Raw genomic sequence first — 19,202 nt, 5'->3', positions numbered from 1 at the left:
CTACTAACTTTTGCACAAGAATGATAAGCACAAATTGTACCTAAGGAAACCAGACAAGTGACGCTTTTTAGGGTGAGATTAGTATTCACACTCTCCATTTCCTCTGCTTTACATCACAGCCCGTAAATGATACCAGCAGGGAGAGAGCAAACAGGGCGACCAGGGTTTCCTCCAACGGCAGAAGCACACACACTCTCCAGATGTGCTTCGTCTTTACAGGCTTCGGCGGACAAGCGCTGTGGGGAGCCTGTCACAGATGCCGTGCGGAATTCCCCGCCTTACCACAGGAAGCTAAGCGTGGCTTCGCCGTAGCTGTGTTTGCAGAGGAGACCCACGCTATGTCACCCTGCTATGATGTGGCACCTAACTTCTCCAGCAAGAAAATAAGGACAGTCCACCGCATCTGGATAAGCCCCCAAAAAACCCTAAAACCCCCCAAAACATGCCAGAGATGCTATGTCACGCTCACAGAGTGACTAGTACTTTTAAACCGTGTATGGCTAAGAGCTATGACCTAGTTTCATGACCTAGTGCCAAATCCAGGAACAAAATAAAAGGCAGGGGGAAGGGAAGAACAGGATGGCACCACTGCACTGAAACCACAGCCCTACATTTTCCTCTTTCTCCCTGCTTCTAACATTTACTTCTAAGATGGCAGTTGCTGAGGGAATCTTTTGCTGTCTTCTGTAGGATAATATTTCTGCTGCACCCGAGCGCTTTTGCCTTTTTCTAAGGGATACTGCTAATAAGTCAGCAAGGGTGGGCGCAGGGTAGGTATCCACAGCCTTCCCTTCGCCCCGCTGCAGCTGGACTCTATGTAATGTAAAGATAGCAAAATCAGGAAGGACAGGGGGTTCACCTGACCAAATGCAGATGTTTACAATATGAGCACCTCCCCTGAGTCCCTGGAGAGAGAAAGAGGCACTTCCAGGACACAACACATCTCGTCCAAAAGTAGGAGTCTGAAATAAGTCATCGCTTTGAAGCATCTATTGATTATCCGGGGAGCCTAGTCAGATACAGGCATCTAAAGTTAAGTGGGCTATTCTCAAACATTTCCCATTGATGTTAATGAATTATAGGCTTACAGAAACACATATGTATATTTGCAGAAAGCTTTTCATTATAACTATTCCTATTCTCATTTCTTCTGCTCCTCACCACGAGTCTCTTCTTTCCTTTCTTCTTTATTCCATGTTATTTTTTCTCTTTTTCCCTCTCTTCACTCCACACCTATCTTTTTTCCTCCCTATATTTCTGCCGCTGTAACTAGCCACCTTCCCCCCGTGCACCAGATATACACGTTTCTTCCTCCCAGCTGCAGGTCCTTCTCAGAGGGAGGGAGGGACGAGGAAGGCAGGACCTGCTCACCCCCCAAGCGTCTGGCAGCCACAAATGCAGGCAACGAGATTAGTTCAGAAGATAAGAAAGCAATTGAATTAATGTCCTGCTATAACCCTCTAAATGCAGGCAAGATGGAAGCTAAATTTCTGCTTTCATCATAACTAATTGACAGTTGCTGTCTGCAAGGTGCTTCTTGGTTTCAGTTAAACAACAACAGAAAATGAAACATTAACTGGTAATAACTGATAAAGTGGGACAAAAAAAAAAGGTAGAGGGGCTGAAAGGGCAGGAGCCATTTTTAATTAAAGCCTTTTCTCCAGCTGCCTACAGCTCCCTTTGGGCACGAATGCCAGGGGCAGGCCGACGCAGGTGCGAGGGGCGTGCTGCAGCGGTCCCCGGGCTCCCTGCTCGCCAGACACCTCCACCTCTGCCTCCCTCCGGTAGATAAGAATTTGCTCTTGGCTTCCTTTGTATATCATACACAGACAAGTAGCACGCTATAGCAAGCAATATGAAAGCGAGTGTGGCTGGGCCACAAGCTGCTGGAGAGACACAGGCAAGCGTTGAAGCACAGGAGGAGAAAAGGCAACATCAGAAAATTCAGGGCTATTTAAAAAATAAAAGGGCGTACATATGTATACATGCTTATTTTCTAGGATGTTTTGTTGTTTCAGGTGTTTCATTTTAAAGTAAAAGGACAATGTGTAACTGCTTATAAGTGAATATGCTTATATTAACGTTTTTGAAAAAGTGTAATAGTATAACGCTACAAAGTATTACAGAGTATTGAAATATTTTTTTGCTGTTGAAAAGTTACAGGTCCAAGAGGCACAAGCCAGTATCTGATTAGGGTGCGCAATGCTAGGACTCGCTGATCTGTATGTTGAATATCCCAGCAGGGTCAATGCTCTGCAAGACCTCCTCTGCCACAAGATGGATACTCTCTTCTCTTACTGTGTCCAGAGAAGAGTCCTTCTAAAGCTAAGAGTAAATGTGTTATGAATGGCCCGTATACAACTTTTTACGATAATATGCAAAATATTATAGAGCTTAAAAGCTTCTCAGGGCATCTGAGACAGCAGTACAAAATACAGTGCCTTAGACAACACCCCAAAAAAGTAGGTAGATAAGGGAAGAAAAACGGCCCGTACCGTGGGCGTGTGATGGGGTTACTCCCCAGCACCTCCCAGCCAGATAAGAGCTAGCCCAAGACAGATGTAGCTCCACAAGCCTGCAGCTGGCATGCAGTTAAACAACAGGGAAGGGGTGACGATCGCCTTCTCAAATATCGTGTCGAACCACGTTTTATGACTTGTTGGGCTTGTAACCACACTCCCAACCTTTGTTCGGAACTAAAGCTTTTGCCTGAACATTAACAAATGTTTTTTTCTGTGTTTGCTTCTGAGCCTCTCTATGGCTGGGGAAGAAGATGATCAAGAGCAAAACCAGCGTGCTGGGTGACTACTTTCACATCTAAAACCATATGCCTGCTGGTGCTAACATGGGGAACCCAGAGACTTTACAGAGAGTCAGCAGAAGGGCTCGCCTTGCTAGCCACAAGTTTTGAGGAAGGACATCAATGTGACGTGTCCAAAAAAATGTCCTTTCTGAAAGGAGCAGATGATACAGGGTCATCTGTCGTGTCCTCTTCCTCTCCTTTCCTAACGTCCAACAAGTCTTGTGCCTGCAACTTATTAACAGGTTTCATTTAAATCTTAAATAAATAAAATTTAAAGGGTAAAACAACCCTCACTACCTAGGCTTAATCATCAAAGCAGAGGATTTACATCCTGAAAGTGAGATTATCCATTTCTTTCCCCCTTACATGCAGCGTTGGGATTAGAAGCAAGCACGTTTCTGTAGTTTTCCTTCTGGGTATGCCAGCTTTTGCAGGAGACTCTGACTGTGCACATTCTCCATCCATCAAAATTACCTGAAGACTGGCAGAACACACTGCTTGGGGCACTTTCAGACTATCAATCCCCTTACAAACATGTATTCACCTTTACTTAGTAATACACAGTGACTGAGGACTCTGGCCCCCAGGAACATGCTTGCAAACATGATACAGACCTGGGATCAGCTGCAAGGTTTTTCTTTAAGTCTTGCTCCTCTTTTTTTTCCTTGAGATAGTCCAGTTATGAAGTACTTGTCTCTGATGACAGGGAAATCATCTAAGAGGCTTCTTAGGCTATTGTAGTACCCAGTGAGCTGACCTCTCAGAGCATGCTGGGACACAGGCTGATTCAGCCTAAAAAGGTATAATTAAAATATGTAGTGTTGTGCAGGGCGTCATCTGCCCAGATAAGCTCTACCTTTGTTGAGTTTAATCTCTTTCTGTATGGACATCTTTGGAATCTTCTGCAGCAAAATTTACAAGCTACGATTCTTCTGTGCTGTGACAACCAGAGGGATAAAAATCGTGGCATTTAAGAACAAAGGTAAATTTTAGATTTAATGCTTTTCATCACACAGACATCTTTACAATGTTTTAGAAATACCCGCAAATTAATACAGCAACCGCTTTGTGGTAGCTATTGATACTTACATTACAATAAGGAAGCAGAAGCAGGAAGGAGCTAAGTGAGATGACGAGTTAACTGCAGAACTGGGAACTAGACAGTGTGACCCTGAGTCAGATTTCATCGTCACTGAGCTGCGCTGAAACTCCGCTCCAACCCCTGGCTGCAACCCATCGGTCTGGCCTTACCTACACGCTCGATAAGCTGTACCTGGGTTAAAGGTAGTCTGCATCTGCGGCATGACACAAATCTACGTCGTTTGCAAAACATGGCTTACTGAAACAGCCGCCCTACTTGCAGCTTGCTCCTTGCCCTGCTCTTTCCCGAGGCTGCTCGGATGCACCCCTGCATACCTGGGCATATGAGGAGAAGACAGACCTGGATGCTGGCCGCATGCCAGGTTCTCGCCCAGGCTTTTGACAGAGTGGATCTGGAACATACAGCTCTTAGGTGGCTTCATAACAGGCTACACACTCCAGTAGAAAGGTAACGCATAAACTAGTCCAGTGTGGTATATCAAATACGGTCTGCTGCTCAGTGAAAATAGACAAGAAATAGCACATTTCCTTATTTTTTTTCCCTTCTTTATTGGCATGTGTGCTCAATCTCATACTATTGTGTGCAAGACAAAGAAACGTAAACTTATCTGGGAATAAAAACCATAAAATACTGAACATTGACATATGAACACAGGATTAAAAAAAAATAAAATCAAGTCCAACTCTGTTTGAACCTCTAGTTTCTCCCACGTTGTCTTACAAACTAGATCGAATTCATGGGATAGTACATCCCACTCATTTATTCTCTGATCTACTGCACATTATTTCACTACAATTTATCGCTCATGTCAATACTCATATCTGGTATTTCTGCTGAAATACCAAAAAAGCGTTGGTGTTGTGTGCCTCTACTTAGCATCCCATCATCAATCCTTTCTCCTCATAAAGAAACCAAGCGGCATATTTCCTACTCATCCAGGAACACGGCTTGTACTGCCTGTAATGTTATCGCACTATACCACTGAAAATGTTCTTTTCCTCGGCTTGCAAAATGGCTTACAGGTATATTCATAATATCCTGAATAGAAAATCCATAAGCTCATATTATCCACATGAAAAAGATGTCCTCAGAGCGAGAGTTATGTTTAAAACATGATGTGTTTGTATGGAAATGTCTATACTAGATCTATATTAAACATATATTAAACGTATAGTAATGTCTGTATCAGATATACTTACTTATGGCAATATTCAATAATAATGTCTCTCTTGAGTTTCAGAACTTCATCCTATAATGAGACAATATTTTCTTCTTAGTATCATGTCGGACTTACATGGACTGTGAATCTAATAAAGCCAAAACACTTGTAACATTTTCTATTAATATAGTTTTTAAAAACCCTCCAGATTATGTACAGTATTACAAATATCTAAACTATGAAATTCCAAAACTAATGAACATCAGTATAAACATCACGAAAGATTTAAATCACTATGCCAGACCTAGTAGACAGTTAAGGCAGTCTTGTAAATAAATTCAGAATTATTTTATTCAAGGCTGGTTCATATAATTTTGTTCACAAATTGTGTAATATTTCCCAAAAGAGTCTGCAGCTATCAGTTATTTCCTCATACACTTATATAGCCCTCTGAACTGGCAAGAAGCTTATGAGTACGTTAAACTAAATAACTTATGCTGACTGTTTCAAAAAGAGAATAGCCATTAAGGGTTTGTGTAGAAGGAGTTTGATTTTACCACCTGGTAAATTCTTAAAGGCCATGCCTAACCTGTAATGTATTCAGCACAAGGTACAGAATCACAAGCGGTTTAATACATGTTCTCGTCTCTAGACACTGGATAAAGAGGAATTTGTAAAAGGCAAAATCTATACCCGTCCTGGTATCTTTACAATTTTTTTTTTATAACTCCCACATCTCCTTCTAAAATTAAAAAAAAAAAACCAACTGCTAGAAATACTTATTAAAGGAGCCTTCCTCACATAGTGTCCATCTCTGGCTAGGACCACTGTTGGATGCTTCATATGTAAAAGCCCAGAACAGTTCTGCAGCTATCAGCATAACTATAGCCAGAATTTACCTCCTTACCTAGGCTGGAAATAGTTTCGGAGCAATGCCCGTTAGCATCCACAAGGTTTAGTTAGCCATGTGTCTGCAGACTGCTGCTGTTTTCCGTGCACCTCTCCGTCACGAGCTTTGCAGCCGTGCCCACGGGAGACCACGGGGAGACGGCACAGTGGAAGAAGGTTCACTTGAGTCTCCCACCACTGCTGGTGGAGCCGGGCCACCGTCTGCAGCCCCACGCCTGCCCTGCACACCCTGGCCACGTCCCAGCCTCCTCCCCTCCGCCGGGGTTTCCACACCTGCCACCAGCTTACCTTTCTCCCTAAGGCAACCACAGAGTAAGTACAACTAAGCTAACTCAAAGCTACCGCTTTGCCCACCTGCCAAAACCCAACGGTCCCTCTCAAAAACGCTGAGGAGCCTCCTGACGTACTTACAGGGTTTTGCAGCCTGCTGCCCCATGCTTCTCTCTTTCGAGTGAAAGTGTTCAGCATCCTATCTCGGCATCCCCGTTTCTCCAGCTGAATGGAAATGAAAGCTTCTAGATGCCTAATGAGGGAAAAAAAGTGTGGCAGCTGAGAAGAGGCATCTCTCAAAAGGTAAACTGATAACTCCTCCTGAACCACTCAAATAACTTCTTTAGATTAGACACAGCTCCAACAACATTCATTTTACTCATTCCTTATATATAACAGGTACAAATACGCTGGATCTTGTGGATCAGCTACCAGAGATGACATGAGCTCTGGGGAAAGTCTCCCAGTCTACATATTTTTAATTTTAGTGCAAGTGAAATAAATGGTGAAAGAAGTAACAACAAATGAAGAAAAAATAATGTACCTCCTCATACTGGCATTAAGGTAGTAACAGGAACCGTGAGGCTGCCTGGGCTAAGCTGGACATGTTGAATGCCTTTTTATTTGTACCTTCAAACCACAGGTTGTTCAATTAGCAGAGTTTTCAGTGCTTGACTTCCAGCTGATCAGCACTGAATAATATAAAAAATTGCTTTAACTGTGTCTTGCCAGTACCCTGTTAGTACACAGTACCCCATGTAAAAGCCGGGAAATTGGGCCGAGGAGCTAGTAAGTGGACATACAAGCACCAAGACCAAGCTCTGTTCTACAGGAGGACCAAAGTCATATTTAATGGCCTTATCCTGGCCCACTTATTATTTGTCATAATTTTGCAATGTTTTCAACTGTAAACTCACTGATGCTTAGAAACTCCTATGAGGTATCCGGATTTCCTCCTTTAATTAACAGGTTATCTCCATGGGGTTTGACGTGAAGCCAGAATCCCATCGACAGGGTATGGCGAGGCAACCATAACACTCAGACCACCAAGTCACACTAAGAAACAGGGCCTCTGGGAACGTGCCCTTATGATCCAGAGCCCATTGCTACGTTTTTTCATGGCGGAGACCCAGCACAACATAAAACAGGTAGTGCTCGGGATTTGCACGTGTGCCAGACTGATCTCTACCCAGCGGAGGGGGCTTGGCCAGTCTGTAGTAAATACCTTTTAATGGTACAGAGTAAACCTGGAGAACGCCCAGGAGAAAACGAAGTGGCCGGTGTGGTTGCTTGCAGCAGCTGATCCTCTGTTTCTCTCCCAGACACTGAATTTCTTCCACTTGCTGAACTGCTCCGACTTGTTAGACTTACATTTCCTTCCTAAAATATCATGAATATAAATTCTGTGCTTGCTCTCATAAAGACTGGCAGCTCTTCCTACTAAGTCAATGCAGATTTGTAATTCTGTATGCTTTCATTTACCCTAGCTTTATGATATAATAATTCACTGGGATCATTGAAAGTCACAGAACAAAAACATTTCTCATTGAGCACAGGCATAATGAAACTGTAATGGCAGCAGACTTAGAGGCAGTACCCGATTTATAAATCAGACAACATTCTCGACATTCAATCAGCTGCAAATAAAATATGAATATTCCCAGATATTCACATTTTCAAATATGTACAAATAATTGTATATCTAGATCACTTGTCTGGAAAATCAGTTTTCCTCTCCACGAACACAAAAATCTACACTCATCCCCCCACACTGCCTATTTAAGTCCCAGTGGCTCCTGGTATGAAGGAACCTCAGAAATTTCTGCATATTTATATAAAAATAATCCTAATTTTCAAGTAGGAACAAGTGGTACTTTTCCAAGTTCTTGAAGTCATATTTCAAAATTGGCACTTTGAAGTCCAGGGGAGCTAAAAAAGCACACTAATTCCCCTGCAAATCAAGGAGAGCTATTGTCTTTTGCACATAGCGGGAAAGGGAAAGACCAAACTGGGAAAAAGCCATGTTTTGAGAGTTGAGTTCCTCCTCCTAGCTAAGTACTGGCTTGGCTTGGGTTAGTGCCAGCTTGCAGATGGATCTACCAAGGAATACCTTTGCTCTGTTGTAGTAGAGAATGGACTTATTGCCCAGGGAACAATTCTTCCTGCTTGGCTGAGCACAGGGAACATACAACATGAATTAAAAAAACAATGGTCAACAACTGCCTTAGAAGTAAATGGGCAGACATGAGCTTCATTCTTGAGAAACCTTTCAGCCTATAAACACAGTCAGTATAGAAAAGTTGAGCACTGAGGTTACAAATACATGGGAGTTTGCCATTCTGAAGGTCCTAGACCAGTACTGAAGAGGCTGGTCTGCATGAGGGCTTATCGCATGGTGAGACTGGGTTGGTTAAGCCTGTGCCCCTCATGGCACAGCCCATGGGTCTTGGCTATCAACCAACCAGACCATGGCGGGTGTTGCAGAGCACACAGCTTCCTTGGCATCACGCAACCAGCTCTCCTTCACATGGGCTGAAGGGAGACGCCACGGGCCTTGGCCTGTGTCGGGTGGGCAACCATACCACCCACGGCACTGGTGGGTCCCTCAGTGCAGACACAGGCTGTGACATCCTGCAATCATCTCCCTTTCCTATGTAAGGAGGTTATACGAGGTTTTTTCCAGTTTTACATGTTAATCTGGAATAACAGATGCATGACCTCCTTGTCACTGCCTCTGTTGATTGTATTAATTGTCCTCTGTGTGTGAGTTTGATTAGTTAGCTAATACCCACTGACTGTAAATCAGCAAAAACTGATCCAGAATGGATGCAGCAGCCATTAAATGGTTTACAGAGGGGAGGAGACATCTGAAAACGAAAAAGACAGTCATTGCCATTCTGTGGAAAAGAAACCAGTCAGCATTTAGACAGTAAAAGACCTCCAAATGTTTGGAAGATCAACCTTTTTTAACTGGGGGATGAGGAGTACGACTACTCATGGTTATCAGCAGAGACGCACAACACTAGTGCTTTGTATGGCAGCACAGAGGATCGATTTGGGAAAGAAACCAAAGTTGCTCAGTTCTACTGAGGATTTCAGTGATTCAGGCTCTGATTAGGAATGAAGATGGGGAATCTCAGACTTCTCTGTGAGAGGGAATGGAAACCAGCCTGTGGGACGAACTAGACCATGGCCAGCCCTGGGAGGCTGCCATCCAGCTGCCAACGCCTGGGTGCCCACCAAGTGGCTGCAGAGTGCAGCAGCTCCTTGGGACATAGTCTGTGTGCTGCCAAAAGTTGCATGAGATCGGTGGTGCGAAGGGTTCCTGCTCAGCAGCAAGCAGGCAGCTCTGACCGCACGATACTAAGCTTTTTTCTGGTGGGCCGTCAGGATATCAGTTTGTTTGGGCCAAAGGATCTCAGCTGTACGGTTCAGAATCACTGTCCTGCTCGTGTTGGAACAGGATGCAAACCATGCAGTGGTGAAGGAAGTTTGTTCTGGTGCAGTTGACTGTCTCTGGGGTGAGTGTTGGCCCTAGGACCTCCCTTACATTCACTTCCAGTGTAAGGAAAGAAAGTGTATAGGACACTGCTCTAGGAACAGCAATTCATGCTCGGAAGCTTGCAAGTCACAGCTGCATGAGACGCCTTTCCCTCCCCTCCTCACACCGCAGCTCTGAGTGACTCAAAATGAGACAACGGGGAGTCATGATAACGTCTATTTTTCATTTTTAAACTCAGAAAGAAATTGGTGTCACACAGGAAATATTTTAACCTTATTTCCTTAGCTGGTTCAACCCACCTCCAAGAACTTTTGAACCCTCTGACTAATTTTAAATACATTTGACATAAGAACAGAGGTCTCAGGGGTATAAAGCTCCTTCCAGTTTTGCAAAATCAGCATTCCGCTAGTGAGGAGAACCCCCCGCTCAGGGAAAAGGCAAGGAGAGTTTGAGCCCTAGCCATTTTGCTCGGCTTGCTCAGCTCCCAGGAGGCAGCGGCCAGCTGGGCTCCCAGCCTGACAGCCAGGCAGTCAGCACGTGCACGGCTACGAGCCTGCCGCAAAACACAGTGCTTCTTGCCCGGCTAGACAGCAAAACACGGGCACTTCCCAAACACAGGAATGAGCTGAGGATACTGCCCGCTGGCAAGGGACTGAGCGTGGGGAGCATTGGGGATGCAAGAGGGGGCTGAGAGGGGATGGATGGGGTGTCCTAAGGAACATGGAAAGAAATGTCAATATAAGCACAGAGAAGGCAAGACAAGCCCTAAAGAATCTCTATCTGCTTATGAACTCAGAATTGCACACGAGGTCACTTGGCTCATCACAGTAACGCAGCTGTCTCTGGAAGAGGCACAACAGCTGCGTAAGAAAATGCAGCACAGAGCCCTACAGCAATTTAGCATGTATGGAGCAAGGGCAGCTCCTGAGCACCGTATATTAAACACAGGATGAAAAAAAAAAAGGCCAAATGTAAGATGAGGAACAGTAATGGCTCGGTGACCCTGGCAGGTAGCTTTTGAACCAACATTATGGCATCAGGCTGACATGAATGTTTCCCATTGCAAATAGCGTTGACCCTACTTCTGTTTTCAGAAGACAGGACAAATGAAAGTGGCAAGAACTGATGGTTTCGCCATCCCAGAAGAATGCATATTTCAAGGTCAGATTGTGATTGCTAGCCTTACTGCATACCACAGGCTGTAAGATTTCACCCATACCTTTTGAATCTAATTCATCTCCAACCTCTTTCAGTCCTCTCTTGAGGTGTATTTTTAGCTATGCTTCATCACTTATCCAACTAATAGACTTTAAATAAATCACTGATGTGACACCATTTATTTTTATGTCATATGCTAATACACAATCACTGCAGTTCCTGCAGTCATCAGTGATGTTGTTCCAAGTGTTGCGCAGAACTGCCATCCAACTGATTCTAAACAGAATTAACGGATACCCTCTTTGGGCTAAGTCTGACAAAACCCATTATTGCTAGTGCAACATGAGGAAGAAGATGCTGCTAACCTTTATGTCCAGGGTCTGGGGAGGCTGGACCAAACAACAAAAGGAGGCTTGCAGAACAGCCGCCAAAAGAGCATTTTTCTGAATGACTTGACAGGCCAGGATAAGTTGCATGTTCCCTATTCCAGATGGACACAAGAGCTAAGGAGGGGGAAAAAAACATGTTAGGCATTTCCTCTGCCGTTTAAAAGACAGGTTACTTTACAGTCATCGCTCTCTGTCTTGCAGTACTCGAGCAGCTTAATTTAATTAAAGGAGAGGTAAGGGAGAGCATTCCATTATATTTGTATACATTGTTATCAGTGAAACATGACTAAATGTAGAGATCAAGGAAACATTTCACTCATTTATATTTAGTGAGTTGTATTCTCAGCTCTACTCTGTAGAGCAGGACGGTGCCAGACAGTGCAGCCGAGTGGAAACAGGCTGGGAAAGGAGTAGGTATCAAATAAAACATATTTGTTTTTCCTTGGCAAATTGTTAATTACATGCCACCCTGCTGCAGAGCACAGGTCATGACTGAGTTGATGGCAAGAAGGAGACTTTGCGGAGAGCTTTTAAAGAAGAAACCTCCACGGCCTGGCAGTCTGTGATACTGTTTTTATACACTCGTACAAAGAGGAAAGGACTAAGTATGCAAAAGAGCATTGAAGACTAAGGTCGTTTTCCTTCATTACAGAACTCTCTACACCAAATGTTGTTACTATGTGTGCATACAGCCACGCACAGGCATCCTGCTTTATTTAACAAAGTTCCTCAGACAAAACTCTGCTAACTTGAAGAGTTTCATCCCAGCAAGGATTCCTGGATTGCCACATTAACAATCAAATTTTCAGTGCAATTTTATGAAGTTAATTATAAAACAGTAGACTAAATCATATTGTCACTCAGAGAAAGACAAACAGTAGAGAAGTTTATAGTGTGTAGTAAACACATGCCTGAGGCCCTTACATACTCTAGCAAATAAATAATAACGTAATACACATTTTTTTGCTTATTCTGCAAATTAAATCATTCACCTGCATAACACCATCTCTTGTACGGAAACTAAACTTTCCAATATGACTGTCAATTTCTTGAATGCTTAATGGTAAGCTAGATGGAATGTATCTGTGATAAAAGCAAAATTATCTATAAATACGCAGTGACACAGAAAGAAGCCAAACTGAGGATGAAAGGAAAATAGTGATAAATTCAGAAATACTTTTTGTTTCTTTCCCCCTTTACATTTAGAACACATAATGGAATTGGTCACTCTAAGCCCTAATTTAGTGATATTAGGACCTTGCTTTAGTTTTCAGTTTTGTAAGAAAAAGCATATATTCCTGTGATGTTTTGTGGTTGACTTTACAATGACTCATTAGCTCCTCCTAGATGAGCTTGGTCTAAACCAGTGAAAAATCTGCTTGTTCAGTTTAATCGAGTGTTAGTTCCTAAAGTGGTTTTTTGTGCTGCTGTACTGCCTTCTGGGCTCTGATGTCCATCGCTGCCCCAATTCAATTAGCAGCTGAAGTTTTATTCCAGGTTGCTTGCAATTGCTAAACTTGTTTGGAACAGCCCAATTTTCACAGCAGGCTAGAGTGTATGCAAGTGAGTAGGATGCAAACAACAGCATGGGACTGCGGGTGGTATATGTACAGGTCGGAAGGGAGCCCTGCTGCCCCTGTTAGCCGTAGGGAACGACTGGCAGGATGCCCTCCCTAAGTCTAGCAAGAGAATTCACAGGTTATTTCCTCTCTTCCTCATAAACCTTGATCTAAAAGACACACAAACACACACACACAAACCGGTGTATTTATGTATGTGTATACACACACATATTTACCAACTCTTTAAAGAGGAAATCAAAGCAAATGTAAAATCTACTTGCTCCAGTCACTTTCCCCAGGGAAAAAGGGAAGATAATAAATAGCCTTTTCCTCGTGCAGAGATTGGGTCTAGTAGTCACTGAGTTGATAAACAAAGATCAAAGATGCCACTTCATGAAGTGCAGTATAACTCTAAGAGAAGAAGCTTTCTTCATGCTCAGAATAAGGACGACAGTTATTATTGACGACAGTTTTTGAGGTCCCATTTTGCTACCTATGGGGGTTGGGGCAATCACTTTCAGGCCAGCCCCATTAGGCATCCCTCGCTTTGAAAGAAAATGCACTTTAGTCCCAAAATTCCCAGCGTTCCACACAAATTCAGCTTTTCCTGGCTTTCACTGCTCAACAGCTTTAAATTAGCATTATTCAATCTGAGACTCTATACAAAAAGGAAACGAATCATATAGCATTTTACATTTTCTGCCTGAATAATGTTATGTATTTTACACACTGAAGTTTTTGTGGCTTACATGTGAGCCTAAGCAGACTAAAGGCTTGATCCCATCCCATCTAAAGAGATTATGCCCTGTGAAACACAAAAAAAGTTCAGTCTACCTGTCAACACAGCTGTCATCTTCCAGGAGAGATGTAATGAATATTGGTGGGAGGCGGTCTGCTTTTTCCCTGTGAGATGCAGATTCAATGTACACGGGTCTCAGGTACAAATGGAACTCCCCCAAACCTGCTTCCACTGCGAAAGCCTTATAAAACCTAGAAACAAAAACACATGGATGCATTTGAAAAATTAACTGTCTCCCTGCTGTAAGCAAAGCAGATCTGGAAACCTACATCCATCAGGTTCATTTCAATGAAACATTAAACATTTAAAACTTAAATGTTTCAACTTAAAACATTTCTTGGCATCTGAAATAGTATGATGGATACAAAGCAAACAAGTGTTGTACCCAGATAGCTGATGGTTGCTTAGTATTGCCCATTCGATTGACACAGACAGCACTTACAAATGACAGCAAGTTGCGAGTCTACAATGTCATAAGGGAAAATCAAGGGAAATATGCTAAATGTTTCTATTTAGAAAGGACTGCATTTGGCAGAGAGATGAAGAATATTATTTCGGATTGGAACTTGGGAAGAGGACTGTCTGCCAGAGAGGAAGCTTCAAGAGACAAGCAGAGCTCATACACATCATTGCTATTAAAACAGTGACTTCATAGCTTAAGAAACATCTATTCTAGAAGCCCCAGTATGACAGAACCCCAATACAACCTCTCGTATCTATTAAATAAATTGTGAGGGCAGTCCATCAGCAGACAGTAAACACATGGTCTAGGTGCAACCACTAGCTCGGGAAATCTCTAAAGCACCAAGTGTCAGAAGTTGGGCACTGCCCTGCTTTTTGTAATCCATCACTGGACTCCTTCAGATGCAAGACCACAGAAGCACTGATCTGGCCTGTGATGGCTCTTCTCGTATAGTGTAAGAAGATGTTCAAAAGAAAGACACTGACTTTTTGATACAGACTGCAAAGGAATAAGATACTCCCTTGCTTCTTCCTAACATCTAAGTCAGGTGTTTGTTTTATCAGTCAAGAAATGAGGTCACAGAGAAGCTCTGTTGTGAGAATGTGATAAAGACACAAATAGGACCTAGAAGACATAGCTCTTAGTCCTTTAGAATCAGGTAGCATTCCCTGCCTGCAAAGTAAAAGAAAGAAAAGGGGAGGAGGCAAAATAGTATACGAAAGACAGCATGAGCATCGATCAATAATCATATGGAGCACAGCCATAATCAATTTTAAGGTCTTAAAACAAAGATCTCTGTGTAATTTTTATAAATGTTGCTCTCTTGGTTGACCAGTATAGACATATGAATAGCCTATACAGAACAGGCATCAGCACACAAATCAGCTTATTAGTACTGTGTAAAGGAGAAAAATAGAGAAAAAGAAAAGGTATTAAAAAGGTGACTGTGTCAAACAAAAGCAGAAAAAAGCAAAGTTCAGACAAAAGCTGCACTATTTATCTCTACTATTCTACCGAAGGATGTCCCTTTTCGTCAGATGGTAGAAAACAAATACTGAGGAACTGAGGAACACTGAGGAACAAAGAGAAGCAGCAAGGGCTGTAAGGAACAATGCATACAGTGTAAATGTGTACTTTTAGATGTGAATGACCTCCCACTCCAGGAATGGAGAGACAGTCAAGTAATGGGAGTAATTCTGGCAGGTCCCCCCCAAAAGTCTGATAGAAGCTAAGGTATCAGTAGAGGAATCCTCAAATGTAGGTGCACTCTCTTCGTTTTACTCTGCTTAGCAGCAAAAAAGATTACTAACCTTTCTGATGTTTCAGTCTGAATCTGAGTCTCTAACCGTACATATTACAATGAACTGTGAAGTTCATCACATCAAAAGAAGATGTAAAAATAGCACCTCAAAATGTCACGTTAAATAAACTATATAGGTTTATACTGGTATTTAGACTGACTTAACCATCTTCTATTAAATGTTATGCTTAATGGCCTTACATATGCATCATGAGGTCCTACTTTTTGTCGTAACTTTCCACTGAATTCCCATCCTGGATAATGACAATTTACTGCGACTTTTTCAGGGATTTCTAAGTATGTCATCTCAGATGAGTATGTCCTCTTAGCCCTGTTCCCAAAAGAAATGCAGCCATGCCATGATCCAGTCTGCTTATCTCTCTCCTCTGGATAAGTTTTAAATCAGTTTGTGAATATTAATAAAATCTGACAGAGAGACAGGGCTTTCAAGGTATTAAGTTCCTACAGGTTTAACGAAAAAAAGGTGATTGGATATTGATTTTTCAGTTAAGTGAAAAGTTGCAGTGTAACCTTACCTCTTACTAATTACCAGAAAATATGTGTGTGTGTGTGTATGTATGTATATGTATGAGTGAAGGAACACAGAGATAACTCAACCAGTGGAAGAAGTTCAGCTAGAATCTGTATTTTATTAGAAAGCTGAGTATCCAAACAAGAAACACAAATTGCCAAGAAAGGAGACCTTCTTGCTTCATGGAATTGCTTGGGTTGAAGTAAATTAACTTGTTTGTTAGTTTGCCCAAGAAAGTTCCAGATATCAAATAATAGTTCAAGAAGTTCTTATTTTAATGGAAAAGAGTTGTGACAGAAAATTAGGTTTTCCACCAAACTAAGTTGAATGGTTGGGGCTCGCATATCTTAAAGTTGTCTAGGTTTTCAGCTGCTGAAAATAAATGCTGCTGACTTTTTGATACAGACTCTACATTTTCAAGAAGAAAGCTAGAGAAAGGGTTAAGACAAAGAAAAACCATGACTGGAATGTCATCTATCCTACACACCCAACTTTGTTATTGCAAGCAATCACATCCCACAAATCCTTTTCATAAATGAATCAAGCCCCATTTTAAAACTGTTAGTTTTCTACCCTTTGCTCTTTCCCTTCCAGAACTTCGTTGACTGATTCTTAGAAATCCCCTTTTAATTTCCAGCTTAAATTTATTCACAGTGATTAGATCCATTTGTTCTGCTGCCAAAATTGGCCTTTAGCTTAAATAGCTCCTCTCCATTCCCAGTGCTTATCTTCCTGATGTATTTATAGAGAACAATCTTATCTTCTCTCAGCCTTCATTTTGTTAGGATAAACAAGCCAAGATACTTCATTTGCTTTGGTAAAATGCGTTCTCTATTTCCCCTCAGCATGCTATTAGATCATCTTTGCTCCCATTCCAATCTGAATTTATCTTGCCTGAACACAAATCTCCAAATTATACTTAATAATCTAGGTGAGGCCTCACCAGAATCACGAACACGGCATCAGTTCTCCCTCTCTCTACTGGTTACAAAACTCATTGCCTGGTTCCCAGTAAGATATCATGCTTTCCCCGGCCACGGCTGCGATATGCTGGCAGTTTACAATCATCCCATGGCCAGCTATACACCCAGTTCTTTCCCCTCCTCTGTTACTTCCAACTAATAAGCTCAAAGTTCACAGGAGAATTTCCTATTGTTATGCATAACCTTAAACTTTGTGTTATTGATACTTATCTCCTTTCTACTACTCCAGACCTTAGAACCGTGAGTTCTTCCTGTAAGATATTCCATTTATTTTCCATATCAGTTTTATCTGCCAGCACTACAATGTCCTGAATTTAATAACACCCTCTTATGTTTTCTACTGAGACCATTAATAAAAATGTCAAGTAATATGGAGCTGAACAATAGGAATTTCACCAATAACTTGCTGCCAAGCCAGTAGTTCAACATTGCCCTTTGTAGTCTCCCCATTAACTCAGTACTTATCTTCTTTGTCTTCCTGTACAAATTGTCATCTCCTCCAGCTGATAACTCTATAAATGCATGACACTGACTTCCCTTGTGTAGATTATTTCATTATCATTGTAAGGATCAGCATAGCTGGAACAATTTTTATGATTTCCTACCTCTGGTGGTGAACAAAGCTTGTACTTCTTGTTTGCCTTTTCTTATATTGCACTACTCTTTATAAGAAGGCAGTTAAATAACAGTCTGTGTAAAACTCTGCAGAAGAAGGCATCTTTGTGTTCATTCAATCAGTGAATTCCTCCTGTTCCTCCTCCTTTTGACAAAATTTCAGTATTTTCACCGGGAAAGCTTGTTAAGCTTTGAGGAGCATCGTGGCCTCACCTTTTGAAACTAATGAACATCTGCAAATCCCAGGTAGGCTCCATCTCCACGTAACAGGCAAACCTACCTCCCACAACACGAGTGCAGGCACTCTCTCTCTCTGTGTGTTTTTTTTTTCCTTTCCCAGCTATAGTAGGTGGTCTATTTAAAAGAAGTTACTTTTTCCCTACAAACCACACCTCTCTGAGGTCACCATAGCTAAAACAGCACTACTGACCCACGAACCTGGCTAACCGCGCACTCTCTGTCGTCACCTCTATCCGCCGATGGCGGAGCGAGGCAAGCTCCAGGAGCGTGGAGAAAGAATCCAGGATAAAGAGCTGGTTTTCTCTGCCTGTCTTTTTTTCTTCGTCTGCCTCCCACTTCTAATAGCGACAGAGCAATCTCTTGCATCAGCACAGGGTCTTCGATCAGTACCTCAGCAAATAACTGCAAGGAAAGGGAAAAAAAGGAAACACAGAAATAATTTACATACAGATGACAGTCTTTAAATACTTTAGGGGACCGTTCTCCTTCTTCTTTTTCTGGACTAAATAATGACTGGAGTTGCTTCTGACTTGCAACCCATGCAAGGTCAGAATTGTGCCCACCCTGACCTGTCCTGACCCTAAAAATACACTGACGTTTTGCCACTTGCTTCAAAGATAAACACGCTAAATCTGTAGAGCTGGCTTTACCCAAAGGACTTAACAAAGTTTATTTTATTTATTTTTTATATATAACACAGGATATTTGCCATTTTTATTATAATCAAAATTCAGAAGGCTTTCAGATGTATGTACCTCTCTAAAGCAGGGGCTCTGCAACTTGGTTCAGTTATTACTAGCTGAGGCCATTCCTCCTCTAAAGACTGTACAGATCCCTGCACACGTGCCACTGTATGTATGATGCTCCCAAAATGGGGACAGCAAACTCATATGGTCAGCTAACTCAGTAGAGCTGGACTCCTTTTCTACTGGGATGGTGGCAGCCTCCAAAAGAGCAGAAACCCCAGAAAAGAAAAATGATCAAAAGCTGCAGCTCAGTAACGTGAAGAGCTGGAAAGAAGGAAATGGTCCACTGGCTGTTGTGCTGTGGAATAGGTGGCAGGAACAGCTCCTGGCTCTGTGTGCAGGAGAAGATGCTCCTTGTGTCTAGCTGTCACAACCTGTACAACTGTGCCACCCTGCTCATGTCAGACAGGAGAGATGTGACCACTGTTATAGCTGAGTGGCTTCACGCTTTTTTGCTTATGACCAATGAATCACAGAACGTGAGGAAATCTGAACCCAGCCATGCAGTTATTAGCAATAGAAGTCTAGATTTCAACACCTGCCATTGGCTACACCTTCACAGCTACACTAAAAAACAAAAAAAAGATTGAAAAGACAACACCCCAAAGTTGTGTCAGAAGTTGTGCAACTTCATGTTGTCCCTCTGCCCCAATGCTTTATAATGTGCTTT

The 19,202-nt window shown here is 42.3% G+C and overlaps 1 protein-coding gene and 1 long non-coding RNA gene across 2 annotated transcripts in view; one reads left to right on the top strand and one right to left on the bottom strand.

Annotated features, from left to right (window-relative positions):
- The first annotated feature begins 5,825 nt into the window (after positions 1–5,825).
- On the top strand, positions 5,826–7,874 carry LOC142080364 (uncharacterized). Its single transcript, XR_012672975.1, has 3 exons — positions 5,826–6,285; positions 6,387–6,546; positions 7,213–7,874. It is a non-coding gene; the product is annotated as an uncharacterized LOC142080364 (long non-coding RNA).
- Positions 7,875–11,235: 3,361 nt separating this feature from the next.
- The window catches only part of LOC142079949 (uncharacterized), a 46,038-nt gene continuing 38,071 nt past the window's right edge, over positions 11,236–19,202 (bottom strand). Inside the window, 4 exon segments of the mRNA XM_075144624.1 lie at positions 11,236–11,406; positions 12,285–12,375; positions 13,689–13,844; positions 17,985–18,124. Coding sequence (XP_075000725.1) covers positions 11,236–11,406; positions 12,285–12,375; positions 13,689–13,844; positions 17,985–18,124 — 558 coding nt within the window.

Source organism: Calonectris borealis, chromosome 3 (assembly GCF_964195595.1).
Source record: "Calonectris borealis chromosome 3, bCalBor7.hap1.2, whole genome shotgun sequence".
Lineage (NCBI taxonomy): Eukaryota > Metazoa > Chordata > Aves > Procellariiformes > Procellariidae > Calonectris > Calonectris borealis.
This window is presented reverse-complemented; position numbering and strand designations above follow the sequence as displayed.